General features: G+C 31.9%; 3 protein-coding genes across 4 annotated transcripts; 2 read left to right on the forward strand and 1 right to left on the reverse strand.

Annotated features, from left to right (window-relative positions):
- The first annotated feature begins 557 nt into the window (after window positions 1-557).
- Window positions 558-6,596, forward strand: LOC105640108 (D-isomer specific 2-hydroxyacid dehydrogenase family protein). The gene is made up of 10 exons (XM_012224335.4): window positions 558-776; window positions 915-1,048; window positions 1,159-1,303; window positions 1,402-1,529; window positions 2,375-2,446; window positions 2,879-3,005; window positions 3,078-3,202; window positions 4,024-4,065; window positions 5,670-5,882; window positions 6,252-6,596. The coding sequence occupies exons 2-10, from the start codon at window positions 938-940 to the stop codon at window positions 6,318-6,320; spliced, it is 1,032 nt and encodes a 343-aa protein (XP_012079725.1). The 5' UTR covers window positions 558-776; window positions 915-937; the 3' UTR covers window positions 6,321-6,596.
- Window positions 6,597-6,644: 48 nt separating this feature from the next.
- LOC105640140 (stromal 70 kDa heat shock-related protein, chloroplastic) lies at window positions 6,645-10,196 on the reverse strand. The gene is made up of 8 exons (XM_089726200.1): window positions 9,494-10,196; window positions 9,146-9,398; window positions 8,884-8,963; window positions 8,652-8,794; window positions 8,460-8,558; window positions 8,138-8,327; window positions 7,551-7,949; window positions 6,645-7,320 (listed from the first exon to the last, which is right to left on the reverse strand). Exons 1-8 carry the CDS (start codon window positions 9,956-9,958, stop codon window positions 6,952-6,954), a joined length of 1,998 nt encoding a protein of 665 aa, XP_089582326.1. The 5' UTR covers window positions 9,959-10,196; the 3' UTR covers window positions 6,645-6,951.
- Window positions 10,197-11,096: 900 nt separating this feature from the next.
- GDPD4 (PLC-like phosphodiesterases superfamily protein) lies at window positions 11,097-16,503 on the forward strand. 2 transcript variants are annotated; one of them, XM_012224333.4, is made up of 9 exons: window positions 11,097-11,424; window positions 11,524-11,610; window positions 11,700-11,797; window positions 13,474-13,534; window positions 13,947-14,027; window positions 14,710-14,802; window positions 15,269-15,358; window positions 15,876-16,003; window positions 16,111-16,503. In XM_012224333.4, the coding sequence occupies exons 1-9, from the start codon at window positions 11,212-11,214 to the stop codon at window positions 16,277-16,279; spliced, it is 1,020 nt and encodes a 339-aa protein (XP_012079723.1). In that variant the 5' UTR covers window positions 11,097-11,211; the 3' UTR covers window positions 16,280-16,503. The 2 variants fall into 2 exon arrangements, with proteins under 2 accessions (XP_012079723.1, XP_089582577.1); XM_089726451.1 differs by lacking the exon at window positions 13,947-14,027.
- Window positions 16,504-23,740: the final 7,237 nt, after the last annotated feature.

Genomic DNA, 23,740 nt, shown 5'->3' on the forward strand with positions numbered 1-23,740 from the left:
TTTGTATTGTGGAGGAAAGAGGATTTTGGGAGCCCTGAGAGGTTGCCATGGTCTTGAAGGAAATACACTCTTCAATTATTTGACTGTAGTGTGCGAAAGGGACTATAGGAAAGCTTGAGGTTTTTGTGCATTTGGCAATTTTCCAGGTTTAATTTTGTCTTCTTTTGATGTTAAATTAAAATTGAATAATGAAATTGATTGATTTTGTGCTTTTAAATAGACAATTAAAAATTTTAATTTATATATCTATTAAGATTTAATATTTCATCATTATAAGGTTCCATTATAATTTAAAAATTTTTAAGTAATAGATAGATAAGAAAAATGAGTATATATAAATTTTGTCAATTAATAAAATTAAAAACTTTAAATATATTTTTATCGATTTATAAATTAATTTAAAAAAATAGAAAAAGCAAAGCCTTTCCTCCTTAAGTTATTTTAATATCACCACGTTCCACTCATTTTATTTTATTTGAGTTTATTTGTAACTAATATTAATTGATGTCATAGGAGATTTCTTGGCTTGGTCAATTCAAGAAATAAAATATATTGTTGAGAAAGAGAATATATTGTAAATAGAATTGAATTCGAACAAGCAAATATTAACCTGAGTTTCGCGTTTCGGGTGAGCGCAGGCGCAGCACGCGATCACTTCTTCTTTCTTCCTTTCTGCAACACATGTGTCTTCTTTTCTTGTTTTATAGTGGCAATCACAAACAATTTAAAAACTAAAACGCAATTCAAATTCTGCCTAACTCATTTTCATTCTCCAGGTAATCAGTGAGTAATTTCAATGTCAAGAAACTATCTTTAACTGCAACCTTCTCTTTCCATTTCCATCTGGAATTTCTAACTCTCAATTTTTATCAAGAATGCATTAGTGAGTAAACCTTATGGTCTTTCTGTTGCAGATATATTGCAGAAAGCGGAGGAAATGGAAAGGGCCAACGATCAGCACATTACCAAAGTTCTCTTTTGTGGCCCCCATTTTCCTGCTTCCCACATTTACACTAAAGAATACCTGCAAAGCTATCCTTTTATCCAGGTGTTATTTTATTTCATATATTTTTTGAGTTTAGCACCAAATGAAATTAAATAGGAACCAATTTGAGTAAACTTTTATGTATTGAGATGCTATTATTGCAAGTCTTGTAGGTTGATGTTGCTCAGATCAGTGATGTGCCTGATGTTATTGGAAATTACCATATTTGTGTTAGCAAAACTGTGAGGCTAGATTCTACTGTTATATCTCGTGCTTCCCAGATGAAGCTCATAATGCAGTTTGGTGTTGGCCTAGATGGTAATTGTTAATTTTTCATTTTGTATGATAATTTTGAGATTTGGTATTTAATCTTACCAATGAAAAATTGATTGGCTTTGGTAAATTTCTGCTTAAAGGGATTGATATTGATGCTGCTACAAGGCTTGGAATAAAAGTTGCTAGAATTCCTGGTGTCAATACTGGAAATGCAGCATCTTGTGCTGAAATGGCTATATATCTAATGTTGGGCCTACTTCGAAAGCAGGTTGGTTTGTTTAATCTAGGAAAGCGTAAAAAATATTTAAGTTCAGTTTGTTGTCATGTGATCGTCTGACAAAATAAATTAAGGGATATTTTGTGGTCTAACAAAGATTTTACTTCTTTTGCAATTTTTAATGATGGATGTTAAACCTCGATGACACGAAATGGAAAAAGAAGCAAGTGCAAAATGTTTTATTGTACCACTCCATTTTTTATATGCATCAGACTCTCAGCAGTGAAATTGTAATTGTCGACATTTCCCTTTTTATGATATTAAGTTTCTAGAATGATGAGCTTCTACTGATTCTTAACATGTTGAAGTGTCCCTTATATTCTATTCCAGAAGTTAACATGTTTGCCAGGGAACTCTGACTTTATCTCCTATCGATATTCATCCATTTTTATGATGAACTGATAATTTATCACACTGAAATTCTATTGGAAGTTGATGGTTAACCTGAATGTAGTTTTGATTGTTGTTTCTAATTTGTTGCTTCAACCATGTTATTTTCATCCATATTTTTGCAAAGTTTTGAACAAGGCTCGGGCCTGAATGAAAGCCTGAACATTTTGGATTATTCTGTTTCTAATTTTCTCATCTGGTCATTTTTCAGGGTGATTTCATTCCTGCTAGGCAATAGTATGTTCTTGATGTAGATTTGGTCAAGATTGTTCGTTGATCTTTGTTTTTCCGTCTTACTTTGTTTGGGTTTGCATGCGTCTTCTTTCCATCTATGCATCACATAAATATTCTTTCACATCTCTGCACCTCAGTATGCTCAATTTGATTGTTTCCTTGACTTCCAGCAGCAATTTATTATGCACTCATGCTAATGTGTTATGGTGCAGAATGAAATGCAAGTTTCTATAAAGCAGAAGAAGCTTGGAGAACCAATTGGCCAAACTTTGTTGGGCAAGACAGTAAGTGCAGATGTTCCTTATTTGTTGATGGAACCTCTTTCTGATTTCTCTCAAACCTTTATCTAAGATGCAACTCAGTTACTATCAATTTCACTAACAATCGTAATAATTTCCTGATGTATTGGTGTCGCTTATCTCGTGAGTCTCTCTCTCCCCTTCCTTCCCTCTCTCTTTTCCTTTTTTTTTTTCCCAGGATAGGTTGGTGGCTGGACAAGTGTTTGCAGGTGTTATCATATGTAGAAGGGGGTTAGAAGTTAGAACATCCCTATTTTAGTTACTTAGTCCTACACTAATATGATATTCTTATCAAAGTGTCATGATTGTTGGACATATTTTAATCAGAAAAATGGACATATTTTAATCAGAACTTTTTCTTTACCATTTCATATCCTATTCATTATTTGAGATGTTATAACCACTTTTCTTGTGCAGGTATTCATATTAGGATTTGGAAACATAGGGATTGAGTTGGCAAAGCGCTTGCGACCATTTGGCGTAAAAATTATTGCCACAAAAAGGAGTTGGACATCAAATTTACAAGTTCCTAATCAACCAAATGGTACTTAATCATTTGCTATAACATAGCAAATTTGTTTCTAGAGACATTTCATTACCTCTTTTATACGTTCAGGGGTCCCCATTGAGAGTGGTGTCAATGATGATTTAGTAGATGAGAGGGGCAGTCAGGGAGATATTTATGAGTTTGCTGGCAAAGCTGATATAGTTGTTTGCTGCTTGCTTATGAATAAAGATACAGTATGACTCTGCTCCTTCTGTTACTTTTAATAATATTATTTGTAAGATATTCTGTGTGTGCATATGTCTGAGTTGCATCAATGGCTGGTCAGTAGACATGGAGTTCACTCATTTGTACTTGTTGCTGCTATGAATTCTTAATAAAACATAGTTATAGTGAGTGCATGGCAACAAATATTTAATTGGTCTACTTGTCCATCTAAAAACTTCATCCAACAAATTCTTAATAAAACATAGTTACATCTCATTATAATTGAAAATGATTCTACTTTTATCTGTCTATTATCTATCTGTCTGCGAGTAATTACATGAAATATTAGACACAGGGCATATTAACTTTTAGGCAGTCAAAGTTCTATGTAAAACGAAACACAGAAGGTGCAAAATGTTTGCCCTTAATGTTGTCTTTTTTTATTCTATATGCCTCAGTTTCTTCTGCTAGAATAGGGAGAATAAAGAAGAGGGAATTATGATAAAATAAACCTCTCTGTGGGCCAAGACACCCTTCAGAAGCAGAACACCTTGGTCAAGTGAGAAAAAAATTTCATCCAATGAAAATTATTGAAAAAGGCATTGATCTTTGAAATTAATGATAATTCTTTGGAGCCAATTACATGAAATGTGGCAGCAAAACATCACCCACCAAACCCTCCCCCCCCCCCCCCCCCCCTCCAAAAAAAAAAAAAAAAAAAAAAAAAAACCCAAAAAACGAAAAAACTAAAAAAAAGAACAAAAATTCTTAGCTTCTTTTTATTATTATTTCTATATTTGTAGGCTCAGCGATTCACCTTCTAACCAAAATTTTGATTTTTGACTTTCAGGCAGGAATTGTAAACAAATTGTTCATTTCTTCAATGAGAAAGGTTTGTTTCCCATGAGATACACATGCAAGAATATATATTTTTTGTTCGTAGTGCTGAACCGTCTTTTTAGGACCTGGATACTTTTTGCAAACATGCATAACTGTAATGGAAAAATTAAGTGGGATTACCTTTAGCAAATGGTTCATTTGTAGGTTACTTAGGAAATGGTATTTTTAATACATGCTGATCTGTATTGAAATTAAATGTGAGTCTATTTAGTATTGAAGTAAATGTGAGTCTATTTACTCTTTTTTTACAAATAGTACCGGAATAAACTATGTCAACTTACTAGTTGATATGCTAGGAGAGGCATTGTTCATGCAGCATTTTACGGTCTCGGTTTGCTTAGGAAATCATGCAGTCACTTGTGTACGGTGTTTACATGCTCACATGTGCACACTTGCTTGCAAAGTTCGACTGGATGTTGGAAGACTTGCTTTCTTCCTCGAGGCTTTCGAAACATTAGCTTATTGGTTGCACTTGCAAGTTACAACAATGATGGGGACTTTGTTTTTCACTGCTAGCACTGGACCTGAACTAATGTTTTACTAAGAATCTCCTATGTTGGTTTTAAGCTTCGGGATAAACTTTGGATTGCTTGGTTTTTTTCATGGCTGCATTGTCTGCTAGACTTATTTGATATCATGGTGGCGGCAGGTCTCATAGTCATGCCTTCTGCACCATAGGCTGCTTTCGGAAAACTGTCTGCAATAGTCAAGGCTTAGCAAACCATGAACCATGGTTTCTTTTAAGAAACCAGAATAGAGTATGAAAAGCAATTCCTAGCTTGATCCAGTATGGCCTACATAACACCAGGAAAAGATTTCTGGTTTTGCTGCTATGTTGTTTCTTTTCTTTGGAATTCTTAAGTTCAACTGCAGGATAGAGACTAAATCCAATGACATACTTATCCTTTAACCCTTCTTTGTGTGATATTAACACAACTCTCTTGACTAAAGTTAGGTGAAAATCAAATGTAAATACTAGATATGCCACCATTATGCTCATCATGTGTTAAAGGTATGGTTGATTCAATGCACTATTGGCAACATTGAGATATGGACACCCTATAATCCATGCCTGAATGAGTCACTGAAATATCCTTCCTAAGCTCCTATAAGAATAAGAAGCATCTCCTGCTTTTCAAATATATTCTTCATTCATTATCTCCAAGATCAAATCTTTGAACTCTCTAGGCTTTGTTCTCGGGAAGAGTCGATGGATTGCTCTCACTTTGTGGGATTTCTTAAAAGTAGATCTGATCGCACTTGCACAAATAGATCCATTTGATTGATCACAAGTAGTGCAAATCACTTTTTTTAGGCCTAAAAACTCCTATGAAGTGCAAATCGCAATGAGTTTTCCAGTAAATTGATGAAACTACTATACCTTAAATTAAATTCGTTCAGTGTGGGTTTGGAAACATCAAGGAGCCCTTTGGGGCAGAGGAGTGGGTTGGGGTTATCCATTTAACTTTTATGATGAATTAATTTAGAAATTTTATTGCAATGAATTCTGTAACTCGCTTTAAATTCTTGCTGTGTTTTAGCATGTTGTTCGAGTGGTTATGTTTATGGATGATTGATGTGTCTGTCTTCTTTCAGGGTGCTCTCTTGGTAAATATTGCTCGAGGAGGTCTCCTAGACTATGAGGCTGTTGCACAGAACCTTAAGTCCGGTCACTTGGGAGGCTTAGGCATTGATGTTGCTTGGACTGAGCCGTTTGATCCTGACGATCCAATTCTAAAGTATGACAATGTTCTAATCACTCCTCATGTTGCTGGTGTAACAGAAAATTCTTACAGATCCATGGCGAAGGTATGATGAAAAGATTTCCTTAGTTTTAAGTTAATATTAAATAAGAGTTTGCTACTTGGTTTTTAACATTGAATCCTGAAGATTTAGGAAAATTTCAACCTTTTAAACTAATTCTAAATCTTCTAATTTTGATTTACATCTTTGGCCATCTTTTTTTTTTTTTTTTTTTTCCATTTACTAGAGCTGTATTCTGCCAAAAATGAAAATAGACCTACAATTTTCTAGTCTAAAAATCCCTGACTCTTAGGGCTAAAGCAATTCTTAGCTGTTGTTGAACCCTAAGTGATGCAAAAAACATATTGCCAATGAAGAAAAGCTTTATTTATCTCTATTATCTATTTCTGCTAAATGCTAATTTCATAATTACAGGTTGTTGGAGATGTTGCACTTCAACTTCATGCAGGCACTCCTTGGACAGGCATAGAGATTGTTAACTGATTCATTATGTAATTCTTATGATTTTCATAGAGTTTTGACCTTCATTCAATGTTTAAAGGCACTTACAAGATTTCCTCAAAAAAAAAAAAAAAAAAAAAAAAAAAAAGGAGAAAGGTACATCGCGATGTGTGCTTCATAGTTAGGTCTAAATTTTTATTGCTGTTTAGTCTACTTTTTTTCTCTCCTTATTTTAGCCAGGCATAGCCTTTTGTTTAAGTTGCTTTACTTCATGCAAAGTTCCTCTACTGCACGCAATCAAATTAGTTCTTGGTATGACATTGATCATTTTTTTATTTAACACTAAAAGGCTTTACTAATTAGATATGATGGAAAGTGCTGTGTTTATATTTGACTCTGAAAGATTATAATAATTAGACATGATCCAAAGTACTTACAGACAGGGCATATAAGCTTCTCCACCAAATGAAGATCATCTTCCCTGTTTGTAGCTCTGCCTAAATTTTCTTCGGTTGACAATACAGACTTTGTAAGTTGACAATAAAGCACCTGAAGTTCGGAAATATAGAACTCCAAATCTTTCTAAGACATACTCTATTGAACTGAAATCTCATAAAATCTATTATACACAAAGGTAACCTGCACAAATATTCAAAGTGAGAATCTAAACCAATTAGTTGGTTTCAGTGAAGTCTGCATCAATAACATCCCCATCATCACTTTTTCTAGTTGATTTCGACTGACCAGCCTCTGTCCCCTGCTGATTGTAAAGAAACTGCCCTAATTGCATGACTTCTTGGTTCAGAACAGCCATTGCATCTTTAATAGTTTGAGTTGACCCTCCTGAGATTGCATCCTTGAGGTGCTTCAGCTTAGCCTCCACTTTCTCCTTAACCGAGAGTGGTACTTTCTGGCCCAGCTCCTTCAACTGCCTTTCAGTCTGGTAAACAACAGTCTCTGCCTGGTTTTTAGTGTCGATAGCATCCCTTTTCGCTTTGTCCTCCTTTGCAAATTTTTCTGCTTCCCTCACCATCCTTTCCACCTGCAAGCATTTATTTAGCCATAGCAGAAGAAACTATCATTAGAATTTCATCAAGAAGTTGAAATATCAGCTCATTTTTTTTTTGGTATGTCTCAATATACTAATTAACAGATTGCGATTCAATGTTAGGGTAAGCTGCAACACAATACATTGTAACCCTACTGCACAACGAAGTTTCTGAAAATTTTTGTTGGATCAGTATATTCTCAGTATATTCTCCAAGCACATACCTCATCGCTAGGCAGAGTGCTAGCGCCAGAAATAGTGATATCCTGTTTTTTTCCAGTTCCCTTATCAACAGCAGTAACAGAGAGGATACCGTTGGCATCAATGTCAAACTTAACTTCAATTTGAGGAACTCCTTGCGGAGCAGGAGGGATACCCTCCAATCGGAAGCTTCCAAGAAGTTTGTTGTCGCTCACGAATTCTCTTTCCCCCTGGTAAACATTAATCTCAACACTTGTCTGCCCATCTGCAGCAGTAGTGAACACCTCTATTTTGGAGGTAGGTATGGTTGTATTTCGTGGAATGATCTTCGTCATTACGCCACCCCTAGTTTCTAGCCCTAATGAGAGTGGTGTCACGTCTAGAAGCACAATTTCACTCACTTCTCCAGCCAGAACAGCAGCCTGCAATTCAAATCATGAATATGAAACCATCGTGAATATGATGTTATAGACCAGTAAGAGTTCTGAAGTTGTCTCCAGGATTTTTTACGAGTCACGCCCCCGATTAGAGCCTAGCTAACAGAAAATAAATGATACTATAAGGATTACCTAAAGAAAAACATGGAAGAATAACAACTAGGAAAAACAACCTGAACTGCGGCTCCGAGTGCAACGACTTCATCAGGATTGACTGTTACATTAGGTTCTTTTCCAATCATTTTCCTCACCAGATTCTGAACAGCCGGGATTCGTGTTGAACCGCCTACGAGGATGACTTCATCTATATCTTTCACAGAAAGGTTTGCATCTTTCAAGGCATTTTTAACTGGAGCTTGTAGTCTTCACAACAATACAATGGAGACATTACTTACTAAGCTTAAAACCAAAAACAAATACTAGTTTTTCTTTTCTTTGTCCAAGATCACTACTTCCCTGTCTACCTTCGAAAGGGGGAGAAAAAAAAAAACCTACCTATCCAACAAATCTCCAGACAACTCTTCAAACTTAGCTCTCGTAAGAGCCACATCAATGTGTTTAGGGCCATCTGCAGTAGCAGTAATGAAAGGCAAACTGGAAATTTAACCGCAAAAATTTATCAGTCGCATAATGAGAGGAAGATACACAGTCAACACTCAAGAGCAGATGTACAATTAAGATATACACCTAATATTGGTCTGGCTCAAAGATGACAACTCTATTTTCGCTTTCTCAGCAGCCTCCATTAGACGCTGAAGAGCTTGTTTGTCTTTCAGAAGATCAATTGCTTCATCTCGCTTAAAGATTTCAGCTAGCCACTCAACAATTCTCTGTTAAAGGTTATGAATATCAAACTCATTACTCATTGTCAATCTATCTGTAACAAAAAAGATATGGAAAATGCAAAATTCGTACTTACCCTGTCAAAATCATCGCCACCTAAGTGTGTATCACCTGATGTAGAAAGAACTTCAAATACTCCATCTCCAACCTCAAGAACTGTAGAGGAAAATTTTATAATTGATAATTTATAATTATAAATGTGTCTAATATTCAAGTGTTATGCCACTACAATTATCATAGCAACCATGATGTCTAGCATTATTACAGTGGTAACTTGGTGCATGATCTAACATTGAATTAGAAAGTAAATATGGGCAAGAACAGAGCAATTTGGGTACCTGAAACATCAAAAGTGCCGCCGCCAAGGTCAAATACTAAAATGGTTTCATTGTTCTTTTTCTCAAACCCATAAGCTAATGCAGCTGCAGTAGGTTCATTGATTATCCTTAGAGCTTCTATACCAGCAATATAAGCTGCATCTTTGGTCGCTGTTCGCTGGGAATCATTGAAATATGCTGGAACTGTAATCACAGCTTTACGAACTTTATCATTCAGGAATTTTGATGCATCATCACTAAGCTTTCTTAGGACCTGATTCAACATATATATATATATAGTGAACTTATTTAAGTTGAGTTTCTAAAGAATAAGAACAGTCTTACATAAAATTCCCATTTCAGAATTACCAAGGCAGAAATCTCCTCAGGAGAAAAATCCTTTCCAAGAGCTGGGCAATTTAGCTTAACATTTCCATTATCATCTTTAACCACCTTATAGGACACTTGCTTAGCCTCTTCTTCAACTTCTTCATACTTTCTTCCAATAAACCTCTTAACAGAAAAATAAGTATTCTCTGGATTTAGTATGGCCTGTCTCTTTGCTACTTGCCCAATCAGCCTATCTCCATTTTTTGTAAACGCCACCACAGATGGCGTCGTTCTTTGCCCCTCCGCGTTTGTTACTATTATAGGCTTTCCTCCCTCGTTTGCCGCTACCGCGGAATTTGTTGTCCCTAAGTCGATCCCCACAACTTTCTCACACTTAATTCTTAACGTTCTTGGTCTGTTATAATGAACCTGGCGGTAACTTTTGTTTGGATTCTTGGAAAAATAGGGAATTCCGAGAAACCGGCTTTCCAAGAAACAAGCCATGGTCTTTTTCTACGTATAACTTTGATCCTGGTTTTTTCTGTTTTTAAAAAATTTGACGTGTTAGAGCTTGTTTATTCTTGTTTCTTAAATGGGGTTTCTTGAATGATGGTTGGTTCGTGAAAAGAGAGGGATAGGGCGAAAGTACACGCTCCCAACTTCTCGCAAATTCGAGAAGGTGGTGGTGGAGATTATGCGATCTTTAATGCACTATTGTGCTTATTTCCAGATGGGCGTGTATTATTGCTGAAATCAATCTAAAATAAAATTTATACGTTAAGTCGTTCAATTTCTATATCTAAGGTTTTAAACTCAAGAATTTTGCTTAAAAGAAATGGAGTTTCAACCGTTTCATCCCGACCAATATTAGTTATCAACAAGTACTCTTTAGGAGCAATACACGTGATAATAATTCTATTTTTAATTTCAAATATATTTTAGGAAATAATTATTTATTAACTTTAAAAAAATCTACTTTATAAATTCAATTAATCTAAACTTATTCACAAACTTATATTTATACTTTGATGTATTTTCATAAAACATATCAATTAAATATCCAATTTTTTTCACTTACTCATTTTTCTACCTTATAATTAATTAAACTCTTTTAATTTATTTCTATACATAATTTTTCCTGCAAAATCCTAAAAGCCTTCAATTTGACCTAAATTAATTTGAAAACATTCAATTTCGCCCTTTTAAGTGAAACAAATCAAATAACTTAAATTTTACATTGTATAGAACTTCAATCTAAACTTGCAATCCATTTTTTATTCCCAAAATAACTGAATTATACTTTGTGGCATTCATAGAATTTGTAGCCTCATATATTAGCTTTCAGTTGCATTTTAAATCACCTCAATCCAATATCCACAAGGGGAGCTATGAACAAATTACTAAAGAGAGAAAATATTAGTATATCGGAAATAATTTATCAAGGTTGCTGCTCTCGTATAATTTATATATTCTCTGGTTTATTGAGCCTCTTATATATAAAAAGATAAAATTATATGGATTAATGCAAAAATAATTTTAATTTTTTGGAACTGGTTTCAATTTTTTTATTAACAAATTGAAAAATAAATTTATTTTATTTTAGGTAACCTTTATTTTCACAACCTAACAATATTGAGGAGACTAAAATACCTTTCTAGTATACTTCAGGAACAGGAAGTTGATTACTGAAGAAATACGGATGTATTGATAAATTGACTCTTGTTTTACCTTACTAACGTTCGCCGTCAAGTTTCCAAATGGCGATGTCCGGCAGACTAGGAGGAGGAAGAAGACGGCTACCACCACTGTTACTGAGACACAATAATGATCTTCAAGGCATCACTAGTAACCGATTCTCAATAAGACTTCCCTCTTCTCGTAAAACTTTCCGTTTGATCATAATCAGTCTTGCCTTCATTGCTCTTTTTCCTCCCATTTTCTTCCATTTCAGACTCCGCCACTTCCAACAAGTAAATTTTTCAATCGATCTAAACATATTTTTGCAAATTATGTTATAAATTTCATAAATTTTATAAAGTTTGGTTGTTTGATTGTTCCTTTGTTTGTAGATGCAATTGAGAAGGTGCGGTTGGTTGAGTAATCCGCCTCTTGTTTGTGCACATGGCGGTGATTCGATTAATGCCTTTCCTAACACTGTTAGTATTTTCTTTTCTTCAGGTTTTAATTTTATTTTATTTTTAACCCTTTGATGTTATATTTGGCATTTCATTGTTACTCTTTGCAGATGACTGCGTATAATTTAGCACTTCGTTCGCGAGCAGACTGTATTGAGATTGATGTTTCCCGTTCTTTAGATGGAGCTCTGTTTGCTCTTCATGACAGGTATATTTCGGCTTTTTCTTGTTTTATGAAATTTTTTTATCACCAGTACAAATCATATATTTTCATTGTATATCTGCTGGGTTCTACATTGTTATAGTGCTTTTGTCATATTTATAATAGACCAGGGGCTTTGCAATTTTCATGCTTGAAAATGAGGTTTAACACCTAAATGGGCTAAGCACGTATGGATTAAGAGTTTGAATTTCTATAATTCTGTTATTATGTTAGGGAATAGGTGGGAAAACTCTGAATTAGGATAGAAACTTTGTATTGTCTGTTTGAGCGTAAGAGTGCTCTTTGCAAAATAGCTTAGGGGAATTTGTAGTTAACAGCACCAGATCGGCTTGATACTTGATTGCTAAAGCATAGATTTTATATTTTGACTGAATTTAATTCTATTTTCCTGGAAAATTTTCTATATATGTGGGCTGTAATTTCTAAGCATAGTAATTGTTCAACTATGAATGATCTCTTGGTTGAGGGACGGTGAGGGGGAAAAGAGAAAGGGGGTGGGGGTTAGGAATTACATCAGTTTAAGGAGAATAAGTTCTTGGATTTTAAATGCTGAGGCATTTTTTTGCACATTCATGAACTCATAATGCATAGAAGGGAATCACATAAGCATGTAGCCATTAGTCTATTAGACCACTGTAGTCAACTGGTGAGCTTAACCCCATTGGCCACCGCTGACCACTTACAAACACTGCTGTTTGTCCATTCTTGTGTGTTTTCTGCTTTATTCAGCTATCAATGAAGACTTTATGAAGTTCTTGTAGGTGAAAATGTTATTGTTTCTTCTTTGTCAAGATTTTTATTTTATTTTATTTTATTTTTTACTGTGTGCTCTAAACACTAGAAATTAATCTCAACTTGCTTTTTTCTTACAACCACAAGAAAAGAATGTTTTGCATACATGTTTTGGAAAATGTCAACTGAGAATTATTCATTTTTTGTTTTGCATATAATATTTCCAAGTTTCCTGCAAAAAGAATAAGCATAATAAAAGAATGCTTTGCACTTTTGAACTTCTTTGTTTTACTAACATTGTTTCAGAATGAACTTTTAATGAAATTTGTTTATTCCCTCCTCTCCAAATGGTTGGAAAACCATGTATAGTAACAATCTCTAAAGCTTTTTTTTATTATTATTTTTATTTTCTTACACTTTTGTATTGGACTTTACCTTCATTATCACCATCATAATTTGCTTTAATAATCTAATCATTCAACTAATATAATGCTGTACAGTATTGGCTATCAGCTCCTAAAATTATTACGTTTTTAATCTAGTTCTCAATGTTTAAGACAAGCAAAAGATAATTATACAGCAACTCATAGCTTTCTATTGTCTTCTCTTATTGCATGCCACAATGTAATATGCCTGTGCATCAAGGATCTCTTCATAGTTCACATGTAAAAAATTACCTGCACTCGATTTTTTGTCCATCTCCCTTATAACTACTAGTTTACTGATGCCAACATAAATGTTTAAAACATGATATATCTTGATCTGTCCCTAAAATATGCAAAATAACCATTCCATGTTACCATTCAAATCCTCACAATGACCATGGTCATGTGACTGATGTCGTTGTTAGATTAAAATGAACCTAGGTGGTTCTATGTAAAATTATTTTTACACTGCCTGGAGGCTTGATTTTCTCATGACACAGGTAGGGATTTGCAGCGGATTTCTGGTAATAATACTTCTAAAGTGGGGTACCTAAATATGAAAGAGGTGAGAATTGCTGACTTCGTTACATTGTTAAGTATCTGTAATCACTATTATAAATAAATAACCATTTACTCGAGGATTTAGTTACCACTTTTGGCTTGAAACCAGATATTTCTTCCTTCCTAGTTATTTAACTGTGCCATTATGTCTCTTCAATAACACTGAGTTTATACTAAAATTTTCTTTAGCAAAAATTTGTGCCTTCATTGGCATCAATATAACAAGTAAGATTGTAGTAGTCTTCGACACTTTGTGGGTAATGCTACTTTACAGTTCTGAATAATGGCAACATACCATAGCAATATAACAACTTTTAAAATTTCTAGGCATTTTCTAAGGTTGTAATATAGCTTTTTTGGCTTTAACAATATACGAGTGATGTTGATTGAGACTATCTGTTAGTTTGTGGTTGTAGATTAAAGAACTAAATGTGTCTCACCAGTCTATTGAGGAGTTTCATGCTCAAAAAATCCCAACTATTGAAGATGCTTTGAAGGTATTTTGAGGACTCTCTCTCTCTCTCTCTCTCTCAGGCTGTTTGGAAAGAGTGAAAACCAGGGGAGTGAAAGGGAGGAGATAGAGCTGTATTGAGATTTGTGATTCCACAATCTGGGAATGGTGTAGAAAAGTATGAGAATAGGCAATAAACAGAAGAATAATCTCCAATGCTCACAAAATTATAAATTAAAAAAAAAAAAAAAAAAAAAAAAAAAAAAAAAAAAACTCTCTCCAAATTTGAGGGGAAAGTTGGAGAAAATTGCTCATTTAATTGCGCTTTTAAGCACAATGACATTTATATCCTCTACTTTTGTTCTCTACTGGAGGGAGGGAAGGGTATAATAATGATTTCAAATTTTTTCCCTCTAGCTTTTAACTTCCTCATTTTTGCACCACCTTCCAAACAACATTAGAGGGAGAGAGATTCTTTTTTTCCCTGCATTCTTTGCCTCATTTTATTTCTCGGCCTTTTTTTCCCTTTCCCACTTTTTTCCCAAAGAAATTATTGATATTGTATTTCTGATAGATGTGCTTCAGCACTTTATTTTGACACGTTTGGTCTGTCAACTTCTAATATCACTTGAATCAAAATTTATACTCTGTGCACCAATTATCTCTATATATTCTTGCAAAACCTCATTACGAAGTTTTTACTGACTACTGGTTCACATATTCTTTAGTCAGTATCAGGTTCAGTTCGGCAGGTTATTCTAGATGCTAAGGTTGGGCCTCCATCATATGAAAAGGGCCTTGCAAAGGATATTCTTTCTGCTGTGAGTTTTTTTCTCCTTTATCTCTCACACTCTCTCTCTTTTGGATTCCCATTATCTTTTCTCTTTTCATGCATTTTACTCATGCACTATTGTCTTCCTGGTGTTTGCAAACAAAGTGTTTCCTGACTTGACACCCTTGTTTACTTTTTGTATTTCTTGAATGCTCTATCTATGCACTCTGGCAACTATTAAGCAGAGTCCTTTCACGTATTTAGATATCAATGAGTTAAAACATTTGGCTCCAACTGAACGCTTGTGAAAGTTGAAACCAATTTCTCCTGCAATGAGAAGTAGAACAGCTAACTCCTAACAATTTCTCTGAGTGATACAGCTGTTGTTGAGTAGTATGGATGTATTACCAGTGAAACCAAAGTTCCTACAGATGATTTTCAGTGGAACTCTAAATTATTTAAGCATTCTAACTTGATGCACGTAACATTGTTTTTTTTGTCATTGAGTTTTTCAGGTTGCGAAAGCAGAGTGTAAGAATTGCTTGGTTTGGGCTAAAAGTGACAGTTTAGCCAGGGATGTAATCAAACTATCATCTGATGTAACGGTAATTCAGTTTGACTATTTTCATGTCTAAATGGTAATTTTCTTCATGACTTTTCTGATGGGGTAGGGTGTGATTTTTCTTTGCAATAAGTGTATTATTTTTTAATTATGAATGTGAGGGAGTCAAACTTGGGAGTTTTTAATTATCTTGTCTACTGGATAATGTGATTAGGGGTTGGAGGCTTCCTCTGTTGTGTTGTGGTTTTCATGTTTCATTTCATGAAGATAAATGTCTCATGGTATACCTATGAATGTTTACAAGCTGCAGGATAAAGCTCTAATATAACCCTCTGCTGAACTTATGCAAATTTAGGACTTTTTTTGGCTAATATAGTAGTCCACTGGTAGTTTATAGCAGCTATACATTTGAACTTAAAACGCATCACCTGAGTGGATCCTTCACTAAAACAGTGTGTTTGACTATTAATGCTCTATTATTTAAATTCTGACAAGGAACATCGAAACCAGATGTAACAGAACATTTTTCAAAAATTTGGTGACGTCGAGTCTTCATGCAGGTGGGCTATATTGTCATGGTGGATCCCAGTACAGGAATTAGAACAAATTTATTGAGGATGAAGGGAGCTGGGGTGGTCGGTGTTTATCATCCGTTGATCGATGAAAAGATTGTGAGAATTCTGCATGGGTATGGATGGCATAATAAAATCCATGTCAAAATTTTACAGACCAGTTGGTGTGTGTAACCATAACCGTAAACCTGTATTTAGTCCTGACAATTGGTTATCATAACAGGCGAAACAAAAAGGTATATGCTTGGACTGTTGATGATGCGGATTCAATGCGAAGAATGTTGTTCGAGCGTGTAGATGCTGTCATAACAAGTAACCCCAGTCTACTACAACAGCTTATGCATGATATCAGAACTCAATGTCGTGAAGAAGGTTTTTCTTGGCAAAGGTGATACCCATTTTTTTATTTTCCAAGTTTATGGTTATTACAGGATTACTTTATGTGGCCTTCAAGGTTCCATTTGATATTTGGATTCAAGTTCCCTCACGAATTGAGTCTTCCATTTTGTAAACCACTGTTTAATTTAATGTGTATAGTTGGGCAAAAGTTAGTTTTTGGGTCAATCAGAATTTATTTATTTATTTATTAAAATATGGTTCTTCTGGGTAGAAGTCATATGCAAAGAGTGTGAGTATACCCGTAAAAATAAATAAATAAATAAATAACATTACCGAAGCTTCTATTAGGCAGATACTAAACATGTGGTGAAATAGTTTCATTTCAAATTTTCTCTATAATTTCTTCCTCTCTTTATTATAGAATTTAAAGTAAAAGATTTGAAATTAAGTAAATAATAAATTTATTTGTTATGATCAAATATGTAATATAAATAAGACATCTTAGCCTTCATAGAAAAGATGAAAATAATTTTATAATTGCGGTGTGAACTTTGGTTTGGTATGATTTTATTTTTTGCCTATTAAGTATTTGAATTGAGATTTTTTTAATTAAATACATTTGGTTGCATATTTAAAAAAGATAATTTTATTATAAATGACATCAAGCATAAGCATTAATTCAATTCATCTGTTTTTTTATTTTTTATTTCTATTTTATTTTAACTTTTACAGTTTTATATCTATTTTTTGAAAAAAAAATGTTTTTTATAATTTTCTTTTGATCAGTTTTGAAAATCGAATTGGATTGGCTAGTTGGATGGATTAACTCATGAATTGGTTATTAATCTGGTCTGATTTAATAAAAAAACCGAATGGGACAAAAACCGGATTCAACCAATAAAAATTCAATGATATTTCCAATGGTATTTTTGTTAACATATAAACTTAATACGAGCGTTTTAGGAACTCAATATGTTATATGATAAATTAGATATAAATTGAAAATTAAGAAAATTCTAGTTGGTACATTTTAATTTTATGATCAAATTATGCTTCAATCACCATAATTAATTATTTTTATATATCATGTGTTCACATTACCAACAAAAATTATTATTACATCTCTGTATATTAAAATACAACTATTTAAATCATTGTTTTTTTAGAAATGTCTTTTGAAATCTCTGTAATTTCAGTCCATCTCATTTCGTCCCATTTGGCAATTAAGTCAATAGAGACAAAAACACCCTTGTCCTCTTCTCACAGTTTGATTTTCTACCAAACCATTCCTTCTTGATTATTGTCATCGCTAAACATCATCATAAAATTTCTTCACAATTTTAAACCAAAATCAACGAAATATTCAATCAACAAATCAAAATAATAAAAAAAGTAAAATAATATTAAAATAAAATATAATCTAATTTAGAAATAAAAGAAATCTTACGATTTCATGGTAGTAATCATGAAAATCTATAAAATATAAAATTAGCAAACAAAAAGATTTTGTTTTTTAATTTTGTAGATTAAAAAAGTCGTTAACAAAAAATATGAGAAAATAGAAGAAAGGAGAAGGGCATCCACAAATCTGCAAAACTAGTGGAGGGGTATTTGTAAAGAAACTCAAAAATATTTACTAAAAAAAGAAAGAAAAGAAAGACAAAACCCATCTTTGAAATTTGATCTTAAAAATAAGAAAAAATGCAAAAGATACAAAAAATACAATAGCAGTAGAGATCGCAAAATCAACTTGATCCGATGGGTATGCACCCAACTCGAACCCAATCAAACTCAAATTTTAAGATTTTGATTGATTTGAGTAAGGTATAGTAAAATTCGAAAGTTTTATTTTGAATAAGGGTAGGGTGTGGATATTACTATTATAAACCCAAATTCAATCCCGTATCTCAAATTCAAACTCGATCGAACCCTATCCATTGTTATCCCAAAATAGAAATAAGAGCAATGCAGAGTATGGAAAATATCTCATTTCTCCGGCTCTAAACCTTCTTTCCAAAATGCTCTAAATGAATGACTCAAAATTATCCGATCGTTGCGTATAGGTTTACAACGCTTCTTTGAAAAAGAATTGGGATAGAGAGATGAATTAGTATACTCATATTATATTATTTAGTAATATAATAATATATATCATGTGTTCAGACTCAAAATTAGTTTCTTTCATTTGTTCAGCAACACTTCATTCTGTTTCAAAACTCTCAATTCTTTTTTTTTTTTTCTTTCATTCATTCAATCCATACAAAATGAAAATTTGATTAGCTTTTTTATTTTTATAATTGCTTTGCTCTAACATCTCAATTTTCTATCAAAATGAGATAATTTTTCAATTTAATAACATTTTAGTTTTTTAGCTCATTACTAAAATATTATATAAAAAGTATAAAACAATATTACCATTTCTATATAGTTATAGAATGGATTTGTTTTCCATATATTATAATAAATGTTTTTTTCATGACAAACTCATGCATATGATGAAAGAAGTTGATGCTGCATGTTAATGGCAAGGTGCAGTTAAGAAATGGAAAATGAAAAAATAAATATATTTTTGGCATTTGACTAATTTTTTTATAAATCTTGTTCTTAGCTAATTATTTAATTTCAATATTTAACCTAATCCATAATGTATTTTTTGGAAAATGAATTAAATAATTAATATTTTAATTTTATTAATTCTATGAAATTTACTGTAATTAACGAGATTGTTAAAAGATGTTAAATAGTGAAAGGAATAATTAATAGCAACGTTTCTAAAATAGCAATGGTTTATATCTAAAGGAAATACCGAATAAGAAAAGCACAATTTAGATAAATGTTTTTTTTTTTTTTTTTTTTTTTTTTTTTTACTACTTTGGTTTCCAAGCAAGCAAGCACTCGCATATCAAATAAATTCCCTTGTCAGTTATCAAATAAATCATACTTTCTTCTACGAATTTATGAATCCTATGTGGCATTGTGAATTCATGTATCATCACCAAAAATCTTATGTGTCAAGAATAAGAAAGGGATATTCATTTAAGAAATGACACGTGTCTAACTTTTTGAAAAAGAAAATGATTGCTTTATATATATATATATATATATATATATATATATATATATATATATATATTGATGCGCTAAAATATTTATATGGAAATAAAAGATAAAGATAATTAGGCTACAAGAAGTAAAGCCGAAGATAAATCTTTACAATTTAAGTAATTTAACGTAGATAATATATAATAAAATGCTAATATTTTCAAAAAAAAAATGCTAATTTTAAAAAATATTTATGTAAAGAAAAAAAAAAGAAAAGCTCAAATATTTATAAAAAAATAAAATATAAAATGCTGAAAAAGAAACGCATCAAGTCAACATTTTTAAAATATTTTTTATTTCGGCATTATATATAAAAGAAAAGTGTTCCTTCTCTAGTCATCAAAATTTAATATTATTGTGCATCATTTTAAAAATATTATTGATGTTTTATACACAAGTAATATGAGTGGATTGATAAGGGACCATTATGGGAGATGGGTGGTTGGTTACACGACTCGGTTGGGGATCTGTTCATCCATGGAGGCAGAATTACAGGCCCTATGCTTAGGTTTAAATCTTGCTTGAGAGCTGGGTATCGAAAGCTGGAGGTGGAAATGGATTCTTTAGTTTCTAAGTGTTTAGTTATATGACGATTTAATATTTCATGTAATAAGTATTTTATTATTAATAAAAATGCATTTATTTATCTTTTATATTCTACTGATTGAATCTTGGTAAAAGATAAAGTAAACAATACTATTTTATAAAATAAATTATAATATGGTTATAATTATGAGTTTTATTTTGTATTAAAGCAATATTTCTAAATACTTCTGGTTAATGTTTGTCTCGTTATTGGATAATGATTAGAGTTGTTGAGACTGATACATATTATATTTTTTCCTTAAAGAAGAGATATATGTGATATCTAGAACTAATATGTAGGTGCTTGTTATTTAAATAAGTCCACTGAATTGACCTGCATGAGAATTTCATACGGAGAATTACCTGTGTCTATGGAATAGTCAAGTGATGGTTGTGTAAGTGATCCTTTGACTTGAAATTATTAAGTTATGTTGTATTGGGATGACTCTGTTTTGATTTTTCGTTCGTATTATTCTTTTATAAATAATAAGTAATGATTTATTGGACATAGTAGAAATTGTATGGAGATACTTGTGTAATTAAGAGAGGTTTCATCACCCTAAGTAAATAAGAAAAAAATATTCTAATTGATTTTTATTAGTTTTGATTAAGAAATCTTTGCGCAAAATAGAATGAAATTAGCAAATTAAATTTGGAAGTTCAATCAAATGATCAATAACTAATATTAAGAAAACTAACATGATTTAGTAAAGCAGACTCACTTCATGTCTAATTACTAAATCAAAACATTAATGATGAAAGGAACATTAATTATACTGATAAATCATGCACTGAAAAGTAAAGTCAAATCACTTTGATTTTTCAAATATTTGGGTAGTCTGAAATATTGCTAGACAATGTACTTAACCTTTAAATATTAATTAATTAATTTAATTTCTAATTGCCTATATATTTGGAACCTAAAAGGTCACACATATAAAAATGGATATGATAAAGTGAAAACGAGAAATTGAATCAAGTATGACTTGATTACAAATTAGTTTTGGGACAGTAAGGGCAAAAAATTGTAATTTATATTTAATTACAATTTTACCTAAATTATTAAGTATTCACTTAATTGATTTATGTCTAAAATTTATTAAGATAAATTTTAGATTAAATAAATCTAATATTTTAATTATAATTTATTTATTTAAATAGTTAAATAAATAAATAAAATTGATTAAATTGAAAATCCTATTACCATATATATTATGATCTATTTATTTAAACTATTTAAATAAATAAATAGGCATATATATTTTAGTTATAATTTATTTATTTATTTAAAAAGTTTAAATAAATAATTATAATTTATTTATTTATGATCTAAGGTTTTCATATATAAAATTTAAGATACAGTCTAACTAGCTATTGTTGCTAATAGCCACAAAACTAAACATAAAGCGTATAATAGCTAGCATCATCATACACTCTAATCTCTCAATTCTCTAAAATAGATTTAGAGTTTTTCGATTGTCTATTCGTGTGGATATTACTAGATGTCAGACACTTGGACGGCTTGTGGTTTATGATAATCTAGCCAGCGTAGATCAAAATTTCAAAAGTATTCTTCTAAACAAATTTTAGTACTTTAATCATTTAAACGGATCTCTGTTGGTATATAATATTTTGTTATAATTTTCTCTTTTCATTGCATATTATTGATATTGAAACTGAACGCTAATCAGCTTATATCCTCCAAGATTGACACTCACCTCCAGTTCACGAATGTTCTGTTGCGTATCCGGAACCTCCTTCACCGCCAATGGCTGATTGTCATCAGATATTGCTTTAGGGAAGCTAACCAGGCTATGGATATTCTTGCAAACCTTGCTGTGTTTGGTAATAAATGTAGCTTTGTGCTGCAGGACCCTCCTATGGAAGTTCTTGAAGTTCTCAGATGGAACATGCAGGACGTGGCTTGGCCACGCATTATGGGGCTTTCTTGAGTTTGTTTTGCTTTCTTTGGGGTTTTTATTCCCTTCCCTTCTATAAAAAAAAATAAAAAATAAAAAAAAAAGTGGATGTATTCTTGAGATTTGGAAATAATTAATCTAGTTTCATTGCCCTTGAGTAACGGTCTCTACGGTTTAATTTGAAGATTTACAAATCAAATTAATAACAATTTATAAAAAAATGTATATTGATCAAATTATAAAAAATATTCAAATTTGTTCAATTTAGTTTAATTTGGAAAATGTTTTATCATTGTAAGTGGGTTCAGGTTCACAGCTAAAAATAAATGAATAAATAAATAAAATTAAAATATATAAAATATTGATTTGATTTGATTCTAACACTTTTGATTATAAAACTATTAAATCGAATCGACTCAAAAATTTTACAATCAACTAAATTGTCAATTTAACAAAACCACCATTTGAAATCAATTTGAGTGATTGTCATCTCTAATTTGCTCCATAGATTAGGGGATCCAACATAGATTGAAGTTTTGATTTTTCGTTCATCCTTGTAATAGATTGCTGAAAATATGCCAAAGACCGGCATTGACGGAGCTAGGGAGGTCTAAGGGTGGCCTCCTCCACCCCAACAAAATTTTTTTTTAAGAATTTACCTATAAAATATTAAATTTTTTTTTATTTTACCCCTTAAAATAGTAAATTTTTTCAATTTTCTTGTCCTTTAACTCTTGAAATTTTTTTAGCCCATAATTTTAATTCCTGACTCCGTCACTGAAGATTGGATTCCATTTTTATTGACTTTCAAAATGTTTTACTTGTTCTTTATTTGTCACACCAAAATATTTCTGATGTATGAATTATAGCGGAATATTGTAAGTTTCTTTTGCAAGGTAGAATGGATGTTAATATTAATCGGATTAAAAGACAAGTAAATAGAAGAGCTCATTTTCTAGCATGAGCTTCTTATAACTATGTTAGTTTCCATCATTGGGAGTTTGTTCCCAATTGCTTGATGTCTTATTATTTCTCCCATTTATATATTTGCATTCTCTTAAAAAAAAAAAAAAAAAAAAAAAAAAAAGAGGATTCGAGTGATTTTGGTAATTGAAAAATTACTCCTTTGTTTCATAGTAGGAATAAAAATTACTCCTATTCTAAAATATAAGTGGAGATTAACAAAGCAACTAATTCTCTTAAATTATTACAAAACTAAAAATAATTTGACCAAATTACTCTTTATCTCACTTTAATTATTTTATCCCTCATCATTATTATATCATATCTAGTCTAAAATAAATAAGGGTAAAATTAAAAGAAAAATAATTTATTAATTTTAAACTTTTATTTGAGACAAAATAATTTATATTTTGGGACGAAAAGGGAAAAATGCAATAAAATATTAAATTGGGGGAAATAGTGGACTTGACATTGTATTTAAAGTAAAATATTTTGAGATCTCTAAATTATAGTCAAATTAACATTTACGTCCTTCTATTATTAACAAATAGCTTTCATGTCTATAATTAGGTCATTCCATATATTTTGATTCAAACTCACCATTAAAAGGATATAAAGTGTCAAAATTAACCTTTATTAAAAAAAAAAAAAAAGGATAATAAGGGATTTAACTATCTTGTCTCTTTTCAGCCCTGCCATTTTTGCAAGGGTTGTCATCGCTATTTGATTCGCGGCGGAACTAATGTTCTTGAACTCGTCAAATTACCTCAGACTGAAAATCATCTCCGCCACTGGCACCACCTTAAACATATTAAGAACACCGACAACCACTCTCTTCAGTTGCAAGAAAGCCATTTCTTCCCCCAAACAAATCCTCGGCCCAGCTTGAAATTTCAGATAAATATATGAATCTCTTCCAACGAAATTCCATTTCTCGTTCACCGC

Source organism: Jatropha curcas, chromosome 9, assembly GCF_041381405.1.
Source record: "Jatropha curcas cultivar XTBG-Jc1 chromosome 9, XTBG_Jcur_1.0, whole genome shotgun sequence".
Classification (NCBI taxonomy): domain Eukaryota; kingdom Viridiplantae; phylum Streptophyta; class Magnoliopsida; order Malpighiales; family Euphorbiaceae; genus Jatropha; species Jatropha curcas.

What these genes read in the sequence shown, in the direction of transcription:
- LOC105640108 (XM_012224335.4), top strand. Translation starts at nt 938, where the DNA reads ATGGAAAGGGCCAACGATCAGCACATTACCAAAGTTCTCTTTTGTGGC. An exon ending in TCATTTCTTCAATGAGAAAG is followed by an intron (nt 4,066 to 5,669) that starts GTTTGTTTCCCA and finishes GTCTTCTTTCAG; the next exon opens with GGTGCTCTCTTGGTAAATAT. An exon ending in CTTACAGATCCATGGCGAAG is followed by an intron (nt 5,883 to 6,251) that starts GTATGATGAAAA and finishes TCATAATTACAG; the next exon opens with GTTGTTGGAGATGTTGCACT.
- LOC105640140 (XM_089726200.1), bottom strand. Translation starts at nt 9,958, where the DNA reads ATGGCTTGTTTCTTGGAAAGCCGGTTTCTCGGAATTCCCTATTTTTCC. An exon ending in TTGAGCCAGACCAATATTAG is followed by an intron (nt 8,559 to 8,651) that starts GTGTATATCTTA and finishes TTAAATTTCCAG; the next exon opens with TTTGCCTTTCATTACTGCTA. An exon ending in GCACTCTGCCTAGCGATGAG is followed by an intron (nt 7,321 to 7,550) that starts GTATGTGCTTGG and finishes AAATGCTTGCAG; the next exon opens with GTGGAAAGGATGGTGAGGGA.
- GDPD4 (XM_012224333.4), top strand. Translation starts at nt 11,212, where the DNA reads ATGGCGATGTCCGGCAGACTAGGAGGAGGAAGAAGACGGCTACCACCA. An exon ending in CTATTGAAGATGCTTTGAAG is followed by an intron (nt 14,028 to 14,709) that starts GTATTTTGAGGA and finishes CATATTCTTTAG; the next exon opens with TCAGTATCAGGTTCAGTTCG. An exon ending in AACTATCATCTGATGTAACG is followed by an intron (nt 15,359 to 15,875) that starts GTAATTCAGTTT and finishes GTCTTCATGCAG; the next exon opens with GTGGGCTATATTGTCATGGT.